Source organism: Corylus avellana, chromosome 2, assembly GCF_965113065.1.
Source record: "Corylus avellana chromosome 2, dhCorAvel1.hap1.2, whole genome shotgun sequence".
Lineage (NCBI taxonomy): Eukaryota > Viridiplantae > Streptophyta > Magnoliopsida > Fagales > Betulaceae > Corylus > Corylus avellana.
In genome coordinates this window covers 7173805-7186741 of record NC_142491.1, presented here as the reverse complement: position 1 = coordinate 7186741, position 12937 = coordinate 7173805, and the positions used below count along the sequence as shown (strand labels likewise).

The window sequence follows — 12937 nt, the reverse complement described above, 5'->3', positions numbered from 1 at the left end:
AGGGATTGTGGTACAATAAAATAGTAATTTATAGCATTACTCAAGTATAAAACAGAAGACAAAAACATACATTCAAGTGATGCGAAGAGACATTTGGGCCAAAGACTACTCCTCCAACTAAGGCAAAACACTACACAACGTTTTTGGATGTTAGGGTAGAACGTTGCGACAGTAATTGGATTCAATCCAGAGAAAATAACATAGCACATTTATGCTTCTTTATGACTAAAGGATAAGAAACTTTGTTTCGAATGACTGAATAGAAAGACAACGGAAAACAAAAATTGCCCTTTAGTGATCTAAGCTGACACTTTGAATCAACGTTGGCTACTAACATAACAGGGTGGTACCTTACCACACCGCAGGCGAACACATGGTGGTGCTTTTGATACCATGTAAAGTTTTGTGAAGAAATGTCAAATAAGAGAAAATAGGGGAAGCAAAGATCCAAGATCTAATTTAGGTCATGAAATAAATCTTCTCTGTTTTACTTGAAATTGAGAGAACTTTTATCCCCGTTAACCGACTATGTCAAGAAATAGTGATGTAACTTTTAAAATTACCAATAAAGTAAAATTCAATAATGATCATCTCAAATTCAATTTCAATCATGATTTTAAAAGCAAGATCACATTTGAAAAAACTCAAAGAAGACTATTGAAGGCAGTCCTTCTAGTATTACTCTGAGCAACCATTGAGTTTTGCTCAACACGGTTTCACGGTTTCTAACTCTCTAACCACTAAATTTACGTCAAAAGACAATTGAACACAGCCTGAGCACCTCAATGCTCAACCTGGCCAAACAGTATTAATTGCAAGATCAACTATAATATAATATAATATAATAGTGAAAGCTTTTAGAAGACTGAATAAATTATAGAAAAAAATTGGATACTGAAACAACAAAACAAAACGAGGCAAAACTAATCCACACTGGCTGCCAAAACGGAAAACGCCAGTGTGATTACCCCATCTTTTGAATTACCGGCTATGTCCTCACGTAGATTAAAATGTTGTACAGGCTACTCATGTTTTCTACCACCAGGGCCAATCCCAGCAGTTTCTAAGACAATGTCCATGCTGCAATGTTCAGCAGCAACGATGGATATGTCCTTAGTGTAGGGTAAAAAGTCGTGCAGGCCACTTGTGTTTCCTACCATCAGGGCCAATACCGGCAGTTTCCAAGGAAATGTCAATGCTGCGATGTTCAACAGCACGAGCAATGCTAATGCGCAAATGAATTTTCGTAGCGGGACAGGCATCGGTGCCGACTGCTGCAAATGTGTCGCTACTCGGTTTTGCTGATGATGCTATGGCAATCGGCTCTTGGAATGTAAGGATTGTTTGCGACCAATGCGTTTTGGGTGTGTACGGGGATGTGGACAACACAACTGGCATTTCTTTGCAGAACCTGCTGGTAAAACCAGTCTCAAACCACAAGACAACCCCATAACACCATGTTGTTCGGCATTCCAAATCATTTGAGAGGCTTTCCAGCACAGCACTTGCAGTGAAATCCACTCCATCGGGTTTCATTGTTGCCAAGTCAAAAGACTGAAGCCAAAGAAAAAATTGCATTTTAACACATACTAAAAACCAGATTTATACATCAAAACGCCAATATAAAATCTATGTAAGGTATTTTTATTTAAGAGAAAAAGATAGATCCATCAATTTCATTTCTGGCGCACAACTGGAAAATAGAATCAGGAAAAACATTTTCTAAAAATCACTGATTAGCATGCTTCAGAATTCTTCGATTACTAAATACGCTTCTACTGATATCAGTACATCATAGAAGTATAATAAGCATGTATAGTTAGTATGTGTAGTATCCAAAAGTTCCCGACAAGAAAATTAGTCAAGGTTTACCACTAATCTAGGAATTAGACTTGGTCCAGAATATTTGTGACCTAAAAATGGGAATGACAAACCATAGTGCCAAAATCAATTTTGTCATAAAGAATAGTGCGAGAAGTTAAGGGAATTACGCATCCAAAAAAAATTGTGTTTAACCAAAAAATTCATCCAAAAAGAGAAGTTTACAGAAACGATTTTTTCTTTGGTGTGTGTGTGTTTGGGGGGGGGAGGGAGGGGATGTCAAAACAATTTTGAATATGCTGGCACAATTTTGCAGTTTTGAGGACCGTGAACTTGGAATTACAGAGTTGAAGAAAAGGGTGCTAAAAAAATCTCTTCCAACTCTTTTAAGGCAATTCCATAAGAGTTTGTGCCTGCCTTGATGATCATGCACAAAGAACTCGGTGACTCTTAAAAGAAATTTTAGAGAATTTGAAGTTAAAGGGGTACCCAAGAGAATGAACCAAAAGAAAAAGAAAAACAAAGACAGCCAGCATCATTTCCCTATTTTTGAAAGTTTGGCCAGTTCTAAATAACGTAGGTGAAAAAGAACTTCAGAAAATTCAGGCCAAAAGATACTAACAAAAGGTCTTAAAACCAGAATATCTCTTTATCCTTTTTACCTTCAAATATTTCAAAGCATACAACTCTCTGGATGTAGATGACACTATCTAACCAACTGGATGCAATAGTTCTTCCACATACTCTGGCAACTTTACCTAAGTTTGGTCCTTTGGGGTGAAATGGAAAAGCTGAATTTAAAATACTAATATTTGCTTGAAGTTTTAAAATTCATGAACAATATGAAGAAGTTTCAGAAAATCCAGATTCATTACACAAGCCAAAGTAAACTGATAGGGAAGCCTTAAAAGATACTAGGTCATATCCCCACTCCACACCACCCCACCGCCCCCCCCCCCCCCCCCCCTCCCCCCCTTCCAAAAAAAAAAAAAAAAAGAAGATAAAAAGAAAAAGGAAAATCAAGTTTTGCCCGATCTATTTAAAAAGGAACTGGTCACTTTTAATGAGGTAACACTAACCTGAAGAACTGCAGAACTAGTCACTATATCTCTATTATCCACAATGTCAACAATAGGAATCTGTGCAGCATCTCCGACAAGTTCCTTGCCAATACAAGACATGTTGAAACCATATACATTTTCCCAAAATGAAAGGCTAGTACCACCCTTACCAAATCCGGCAACAAACTGCGAAGATAATGGAAGAGAAATTGATAAGCTCTCAAGAACTAAAAAGCACTCATTTGACAAGCAAAGGGAATATTGTATGGGACTCACAATAGTTGCAGTGTCAGGGAGGATGGCACCTCCAGGCTTCAACCATCGGTCCCGTGCAAAGAGCACCGAGCTGAGCATTGACTCGTAAAGTAGGCAATACCCCATCCATTCACTCAATAATACATCAACACTTTGAGGTTGAACTTGTAAAGATTTATCAAGCTCTTCAACCATCCCATGAACCACTTTTATTACCCCTGTGGGATGCTTATTACTTTCATTTTGGCTTTCACTCCGCCAAAGGCCATTATCCATTGCAATCTGCAAACAACAAACAAAAGGAGGGCAAAACTCAGTGAGAGGAAATACAAAGGAGACTTTAACAGCTATAAAACTAGGAAAATTTACCTGAGTTGCAACTGTGGCCATCTTCTCACTTGCATCAATTGCAATTACCCTTGAAGCCCCAGCTTGAGCTGCAAATAGACTGGTGAAAGAAAAAGAAGGGAAAAAAAAAATCAGTTAAACAACCCTAGTGGAAAGAGAGACATATAGACAGGTGAACTACATAATGAACAAATAGATGGCCTCACATATCATTAGTAAATGTAACCTTTTTTTAACTTCTAGTTAAGTGTTAGTATATGGAGATTGGCCATCCCAAGTAAAGGACCTTTTTTTTTTCTTAAAGAATCTCAAGTAAAGGACTGTTAAAATAAAAGTGAGCCTGAGTTAAAAACTTTTAGGCAAATGCACCACATAAATGGTTCACTTATCCTAGTGCATCAACCATAGATGGAACATACCAATAGAAACAGCCTACATGGTTAATGGCATCTGCCAATAAACCGTAGCAATCTGATGTGGTATCTAAAACCAAAGCCCAATTTATTTCTATATAACACCATGAGAAGACTCCACTCAAAGATGAGTGAGGATTAAGAAAGAGCAGTAAACACAATTTTGAAATTATAGAATGGTTTTAATGATACAACTTAGATCTAGAACATCTAAAAGAATCCCAATGTCAACTGGGTATAGGGACTGGCAAGCCATGGATCCCATTAATGCACGTCACACACGATTTTATCAAGCAAAATTCAGCTAGTAAGACAAACATAACTATACAACATATTTTCAAATCAATAGACAGGCCATGAAACTCTTTTATTGTTCAGTCATACTATATCTTTCTCTTTTACCCGATAGGAAACCATGAACAACAAAAGCTTAAAGTCAAGAGATTATCCAACACCCACAAGCACGTAAGCAAAAACAAAGATAAACAGATACTAAAATGGGTGAAGTTTTCCCAGGATTCAAAGGATTCCAACAGAAAACCTTTTAGACAAACAACACACTGCTAGACTAAAACTATGTTGAAAACCATTAGTGCAAAAGGCATAAGCTGTCAAGAAGTGGCCCAACAGTGTATACAAGCACACAATAATAATTCCTTTATTAGATTTGTCTTGCATAGGTACTCTTTTTTGATAAGTAATGTATATTCATTCAAAAGTGCGGGCGCAACCCTAATACACAGGGAGTATACAAGAGAACACCTAAATTATAGGGGGAAAAAAAAACATAATTCCAAAACTCAGAAAAAATAGAAAAAATCAAACTATTCCATGCCACTATATATAGGCTGCATAGGTACTCTTCAAAGTTTATTATTTTATATTAAAAAAATTCTTTGCATTTGTGACTACTCATATCATGAAGGTAATTCAATTATCAGTTACAACAACCCAAAATCATAGCCAAGGTTTTAGCAAACAGATTGAAGGTAGTTCTGGACAAGATTATATCTCAGTCGCAAAGTGCTTTTATTAAGGAGAGGCAGATTCTAGATCCTATCTTGATTTCTAATGAATGCCTTGATAGTCGGTTGAGATCTGGGGAGCTAGGGGTTATTTGCAAAATGGATCTGGAAAAAACTTATGACCATGTGAATTGGGATTTCTCGTTACATATGCTAAGGAAGTGTGGTTTTAGGGGGATTTGGTGCTCTTGGATAGAACATTGCATTTCTTCGATGCGATTCTCAATTCTAGTCAATGGTTCTCCTTATGGTTTCTTTAGCAGTTTAGCAGTTTCAAGGGATTGCAGCAAGGGGACCCCTTGTCTCCTCTGTTGTTTGTTTTTGTGATGGAAGCTTTGAGTAGGATGATTTCGGCGGCGGTTAATGGGGGACTGCTAGATGGATTCAAGGTCGGTAATACTACAGTCTCACACCTTCTGTTTGCTGATGATACCTTGATCTTTTGCAATGCTATGCCTGCTCAAGTACGATATTTGCGGAGTCTATTTTTACTATTTGAAGCTGCATCCGGTCTGAAGGTTAACTTGGCTAAGTCGGTGTTGATTCCAATGGGGAATGTGGAGCAAGTGGGCATGCTAGCCGGTATTCTAGGGTGTGGGGTTGCCTCTCTGCCAATTAAGTACCTTGGTATGCCATTGGGGGCCACTTATAAGGCTAAGCATATTTGGGATGGAGTTATCGAAAAGATAGAACGTCGGTTGGCCGGTTGGAAAATGTTGTATTTGTCGAAGGGTGGCAGGGTCACGCTTATCAAGAGCACTCTTACTAACTTGCCTACTTATTATCTGTCTCTTTTTCCTATTCCGGTTAGCGTTGCCAAGCGCATTGAGAAGTTACAGCGTAATTTCTTATGGGGTGGGCTAGGCGAAGAGTTCAAATACCAATTGGAGAAGTGGTCAAGGGTTTGCACTCCGATTAAGGAAGGCGGGTTGGGTATTAAAAATTTAATGGTGTTCAATCGCGCCCTGTTAGGAAAATGGTTGTGGCGTTATGGATCGGAAAGAGATACTTGGTGGAGGGTTGTGGGGGATGCGAAGTTTGGAAGCTTATGGGGAGGGTGGTGCTCTATGGAGATTTTAGGTACTTTTGGGGTAGGGTTATGGAAGAATATTAGGAAAGGGTGGGACACTTTCCAAGGCTTTACGCGTTTTGAGGCGGGGGACGGGACTAGGGTTCACTTCTGGCATGTTTTGTGGTGTGGAGATACGGCTTTCAAGACAGCTTTCCCTGGTTTATTCAGTATTGCCTGTGCGAAGGACGCCTCAGTTGCGGTTCATTTGGAGGTGCGGGGTGGCTCTAATCAGTGGAATGTTAGTTTTTCTAGAGGGGCTCATCATTGGGAGGTGGATGTATTTGTCTCTTTTTTCCAGGTGTTGCATTCTGCCCGAGTGAGACGAGGGTGTGAAGATAGGTTGTGGTGGATTTTTTTCCAAAAGAGGCCGTTTCAAGGTCAAACTTTTATTTGCTTCCTTGGCATGTACTGAAGGGAGGCAATTCCCTTGGAAGAGTGTGTGGCGTATACAAGCTCCCTCGAGGGCGAGTTTCTTTGTGTGGTCGGCGGCTTTGGGCAAAATTTTAACACTAGACAACCTAAGGAAGCAGCATGTGATTGTGACGAACAGGTGTTGCATGTGCAAGAGGAATGAGGAGACGGTGGATCATCTTCTTCTTCATTGCGAGGTAGCTTATGCTTTGTGGTGAGCCTTTTTCGGTCAGTTTGGGTTGTCTTGGGTGATGCTAAGACGGGTTTTCGATTTGCTCGCCTATTGGTGGTCTTCGGGAAGGAGGGGGAGTGCTGCGGTTTGGAAGATGGTGCCTACTTGCTTTTTTTGGTGTCTATGGAGGGAGAGAAATAATAGGTGTTTTGAGGACTTGGAGGGTTCCTTGGAAGACTTATTATCCTATTGCTTTCATACATTGTACCTTTGGACTGTGGCACTTGTCTTCCCGGTGTCAATTAGTTACGATGACTTTCTTATTCGCTTTTCCCTTTCTAGTTAAGTGATCCTATTGTATACTCCTGGTGTACTTTGGGGCGCCTTTACACTTTCAATAAGACTGGTTATTACTTATCAAAAAAAAAAAAAGTTTGTTCGAAATTTATTAGAACATTGCGTATAGAAGCAACTCATGATATGGCTCATTTTAGGCATTACAAAGTTGTCATCATCTGTAGTATAAGTACATCTATTACATAAGGATCCTTTTGACCAACTAGTAGATTCACATGTATTGTAGCTCAATCAAGTCATTAAAAAGCCAGAACCACCTGAAGTAGAAAGAAACATCCAGGGCAGGTTAGCAGGTAAGGATACTTTTGACCATCCAGATTATAAGTTATTGCTTAATTATAATTTCTAGTAGAGTACTAAAGGAAACTAAGCCATCGTCATATTGTTTTTTTTTCCCCAAACAACAGGAAAGGGCTATAATTTACATGAATTAAGCGCGATAGCCTTCTAACCGTAGCCTCCCATCGTATCACGCAGAAATGTTTCAAAAGGAATACTTCCATATATCAATTATCATGAGATAATTATGTGATCACTTTATGTTTCCTTCTTCTTTTTCTCCTTCTTAGTCGCTCTCTTGTATACTCCATGTATACTAGGGTTGCGCCCCTCTGCGCTTTGATTAATACATCTTTTTTACTAATCAAAAAAAAAAAAAAATATGTGATCATGTGCGGGTATAGAACAAAAGTGTTTTACATTTAAAATACACTTCCCTAATACAAAAATAATGATGATCAAGGATATTTATATAACAGGAAATGTTACGATGAATGTTTGCGATATAGAACACAGAGTCAGGAAGTCAAAACTGTAATCTGGTTCAGAACTTCTATTAATGGTCTCAGCTGCATCAGCACCTGGTAATGGAATAGTGGACTATGATGCAAATAAATAAACAGCTAAAACTCTTCTAATCATAACAACAGTAAGACAAAGCATATTTGTCATCTAACCTTAGTATGCCAGTCCCACAACCTACATCCATCACAACAGCATTATTCAGGAGAGAAGGGTTTTTCAAGATAGCTTGTCTATAAGCATCTGTTCTTACCTGCAATAACCATTATATATGAGATAGCATTAACAAGAATCTTGCACATTTTTCCTCCGAGTCAAGCTTTTTTACTAGCAAAAATTGACACAACTAAAGTTCACATCTACCAGAAACCAAGAGATAAACTAAGAACCTTATCACTTATCATCTCTCTGTGGATGCCAAATGAACTATAAGCCCCAAAATAATTCTTGTTCGCATTCTTGATATCCTTTGCAATAAGAGTAGGAAAAGAAGCTCTTAAAGGTTTATCTTTCAATTTTCTACCAGATGAGTCAGCATGTTCTCTTGAATCCACACCATTGACCACCACCTTCTCCAAGGAACTTGCTGTGTGTGAACAGTCATTGGAAGCAGAAACAATTATCCCTCCATTTTTGTCACAGGTATCTGCACTAAATACGGTAGTGTCCCCTGCATTCTCGTCATCAATAGAAATCTCTTCAAAATTTTCCAAATCCCTCATCAGTTCTTCTTTGTCAGCTGATGCAGTACAGTCATCTTCACCTGCTTCATCTTCACCGAAACTGTACAAGAGTGAGTCATCTTTAATGAAAGGATTCAGATATCTATCATCTTCCCAAAGCGACTTAATGTCCTCAACGTTGACTGTTTCATGTAAATGATTCTGAAGATCTTGGTTAGACTGACAGGTAACACCGCAACTCCAACATCTGTTTTTGGCCACCTGGTATGAAAAAGGAATGATAGATGATTAGAAAATATCACACCATGAACTTTTGATATGCACTAAGTTATTAACCTTGCAATCTCGCACACAAATCCTCAAATCCCTATACTATCTCAATTAATCTACGCATGTGTGTGTATGCAATCAAAACCCTTGACATGGTTTTCATCATTGGACTTCGACACGACAATAACCATTAAACTGAGCGATTTGCAATAATAGAGCACATCGATTCCATTTTTCTTGACAGCCAAGCAGAAGAGATTACAAAGCAAACCAAAACATCTTCTCTGAATGCTGAGAATATGCAAGAAAAGACAGCACAGAACAATATTTTCCACTAAACTGAGCTTTACACGGTTATTTTACTTCATTCGGCATGAATTTCCGTCTCGTAATTTTTCTGCTTTCTCAGCAACCAAAACTCAATACACGCTCATAAAATACTGAATTTTAATCCAGCGTGAGTTTTATTACTCTACTTTCGCTCGTCTTCTCAGGAACCAAACAGATATCAAACCAAATAAGACACTCACCTGAGAGCGGACGTAGTTGATGAGCTTAAACGCACCGTAGAAGTCCAAACCCAAGCTTGTCCGAATACCGCGAAAATCGAAGCGGTGTGAAGTACTGCAATGCTTGAATAGCGCATCGCACGAACCGTACTTGGAGTCGCAGAAGAAGCAAAGTAAGTCGGAGTCGGAGCTGTCTCCTTCTTCTTCTACGTCGTCCTTTTCGGCTTCCCAGTCGTCCCAGCCTTCGAGCACTTCGTCTTCGCTTTCTTCTTCGAGTTCGTAGTCCATTGATTCTGTTTCGTTTGGTGGGAGAGCTTTGGCCATGTGTGCTGTAATGGAGGGTTTCGAAAGAGCAGAGTGGCACGGTTCGCGTGGCGGTTTAAGTGTTTAAACCCTAAGGCCTATGCAGAATCAAAAAAACAAACAAAAATATTTTAAAATATATATATATATATATATATATATATATATATATATATATATATATAAAGTGTTTAAGCCCTAAGGCCTATGCAAAACCAAAACAAAAAAACCAAAAAAAAAAAAAACTTCCACATATGTGCTTTGCCCCAAAATAAAAAGTTCACAAGGGTGTGAATTGATTTATGATAATATTTTTTTTCATTTTTTTTTCATCTTATTTTATAAATGCAATAAATCAATCATTAAATTTGAGAATTTATTTGGATTTCACACAAATTCAATGATAGATTCATCCATTTACTATGATGATGGTTAAAATATAGTTAAGAAATTAATGAATTTTATCATTTATCGCATTAAAAACATTACAAAAGTCAATTTTCTCTCACTGTTATTACCGCCATTGAATTACTTTTCTCTTTTTTTTTTTTTTTTTTTTATATGTCCATAAAAGATGAGAGTGAATAAAAAGGGATTCAAATTATTAATTTTCGATTCACGAGGCATAGTCTCTAGTTGATTTAGTTATTTCTTGAAGACCATTATTGAAGTATTGAGATTGAAAAGGATGGGTTCCATCCAAATGTGTTAAATGTAAAGTCAAATGTATTTTATTTTGAAAATAATTTTTTTTTGTAGTTTTAGGTTTTTTTTTTTTCTTTTTTTGAGAGAGAGAGAGAGATAGGGGTTTGGTGTTTAGTATGAAGGCAAATTTGACTATTTCCTAGATTATTAGGTTTGGTAATGGCATTTGACCAATAAACAATCTTTTATTATCAATGGTAGACCAGTAGTTGGACAATAAGGGGAAGACAAAGGAAGAACAATATAAATTCAAAGGGAAAACTAGGGACTTGAAACTATAGGAACCACAATTTATTTTTTAACTCCATCTTGAAATTTTTTTTGCAATTGAAATGTTTAAGATTTCAAGACTTTCTATTAGTTAATAAAGGGGAAATTAGTTTTAGTTAGCAGGTCTTCATGCGAAATTTAACTTAGCCCATCAATTTTCAATTTCAATAATTAAGTTTCTAAATTCTATTCTCATTGTAAATAAGTTCATTTATTTACCATTCAATTAACTAACAAAACATGCCCAGGAATTAGAATCCTCAATTGAACTGGAGAATATTTCGTTAGTTATATTGGAATAGTATTTTTGTCCCATCGAAAGTGAAAAGACAAAAATATATATTCAATATAATTAACTATATATTTTTTAGTTCGTTTTAACTGGAGAAGATCTTGTTCCTTCTTAAAGAAGGTCGTCCACTATGATTGGTGACGTTCCCTCCGTGATTTGGGACATTGCCCTTAATAGGACAAGGGCATCCACCTCTCATATGGTGATGGGCACCCCCCTCGTAGGTTAGGGGTGAGCTACCACTTATCTTTTAATTATTATCATGACGTGTCAAATAGGAGAGATATGGTATCAATTGTTTTGTTCAGCGTGGCATACATTTAGGACATGTTTGGTACGCATAATGACGATTTTCATTAGGAAAAACAATAGATTTGATTGAGAATTAAAAAATGTGAAATTAAATAATTATTCGTATTCATTAATTTGATGACGACACCTACCACCATGGTATAACCACAGGGTGATCGTATCACCTTCAAAGCCCTTTCGTGCTGGACCCTTGAGGAGTTTCAGGGGCGGTGTGACCACCCATGGCGCCATTGGCGGTGGTTGTGACCATCCCCAATGTTATTGATGATGGTTGTGGTCACCCTAATATTGCTTGGGGTGGCTAGGTCACCCCAATGACACTCGGTATGATGCGACCATCCTATAGTTTTGTCAAGCTATGGTGGCCGGCCACCCATAGAATATCTAGGTTTTTTTTTTGTTTTTTTTAGAAAACTTGACTTACACCTTTGGAAGTATAAAGCGGTTTTAAAATTATAATCTTTAAAATTTAAAATTTGCAATATCGATATTTCATATTTATCCCCTTTTAATTTCACACTTTTTGGTTGTTGGTTAAAATGCCCCATTTTTTGTTAAAAATAATAATAATAAAAAAATGCCTTGTCATTATATATATATATATATATATATATATATATATATATATATAAAGGGGGTATTTTGAGCATTATAACCAAAAATGGGTAAAATTAAAAGGAGTTGAAACATGATGAGATACCAACATTAAAAATTTATAAACTTTGATGTTATGATTGCAAAATTGCTCATGCATCAGGGGTGTAAGTGAAGTTATTATTTTTTTTCAATCTAGGTCGTAGAAAATAAATGAATGGGCCTTCGGGGAAACCCATTCAATTCCTCAATAAATATATATTTATCTAATTTTTTAGATTAAGTATTATTTTCTGTAAGTGAAGAGCTATTCCATCATATAAATAAGGAAAATGATAAAAAAAACTGCACGTGGAGAAGAGAGAAAGCCTTAAACTAGAGAGAACCTTTCAAAAAAAAAAAAAAAAAAAAAAGAGAGAGAGAAATTTGGTCTAGAAGTTGGGCTAAAGTTGGGTTTAAGTTATGACTGTATCACACCTCCCACCTAAAACTTTTATGGACAAAAAATGATATTTTTATTACACTATAGCATATCTCTTAAGTATTTTACCTGCTAAAAAAAGTATAATTCTTTACTTTAGCTAGTATTTTTTCACCACACTCCAACAGATTTTCTATCTCATTATCTATTTGCTTTAAAATATTATTTATCATTCATTTTTTATTATATTATTGCCATCACTTAATTGAAGGGAAAAACAAACACATATATATAAATCATTCATAAAAATAAAAATAAACACACATGAAAAACATTCATCTCACATGTAGGTACTAATTCTTAAAATTATTAACATAAATAATTTTTTTCATCCACCTGCAATTGATTTGTTTCCATCCATGTGTTTTTGTGCAGTGAATTTTTTTTTGCATTAAATTTTTTCATCCAACTGCAATTGATTTGTTTCCATGAAATAAATTTTTTCTGCATTCAATTTTTTCATCCAATTGTATGAAGAAATTGTGTGAGCGAGAGAGATAAATTTTGTGTTTGAGAAAGAGACATAACAGATATGAAGAGGTGCTCAGAAAAAAATAAAAGATGTTGGGTGAAAAGAGCTGAAATAAAGATATAATAAACAATATTTTATTCATCTAGTGTGCTATAGTGAATAGCTCCAAATTGCTATTCACTGTAGCAATGTAGCTAATCTAACTAATGACAAGCTATTCTGTTGAAACTAAAAAAGTAGCAATAATAGCTAAATATAGCTGATGTTGATCTTTTAGCGAAGATATTGGAAATACTCTAAATAATGTGTA

At 36.5% G+C, this 12937-nt stretch overlaps 1 protein-coding gene across 1 annotated transcript; it reads right to left on the bottom strand.

Moving 5' to 3' along the window:
- Window positions 1-905: 905 nt before the first annotated feature.
- PRMT3 (protein arginine methyltransferase 3) lies at window positions 906-9608 on the bottom strand. The gene is made up of 7 exons (XM_059596597.2): window positions 9220-9608; window positions 8126-8680; window positions 7892-7989; window positions 3507-3585; window positions 3159-3419; window positions 2901-3068; window positions 906-1554 (listed from the first exon to the last, which is right to left on the bottom strand). Exons 1-7 carry the CDS (start codon window positions 9520-9522, stop codon window positions 1114-1116), a joined length of 1905 nt encoding a protein of 634 aa, XP_059452580.2. The 5' UTR covers window positions 9523-9608; the 3' UTR covers window positions 906-1113.
- Between the last annotated feature and the right edge of the window lie 3329 nt (window positions 9609-12937).

What these genes read in the sequence shown, in the direction of transcription:
- PRMT3 (XM_059596597.2), bottom strand. Translation starts at nt 9,522, where the DNA reads ATGGCCAAAGCTCTCCCACCAAACGAAACAGAATCAATGGACTACGAA. An exon ending in TCCCTGACACTGCAACTATT is followed by an intron (nt 3,069 to 3,158) that starts GTGAGTCCCATA and finishes TTATCTTCGCAG; the next exon opens with TTTGTTGCCGGATTTGGTAA. An exon ending in CTAGTTCTGCAGTTCTTCAG is followed by an intron (nt 1,555 to 2,900) that starts GTTAGTGTTACC and finishes CTTTGGCTTCAG; the next exon opens with TCTTTTGACTTGGCAACAAT.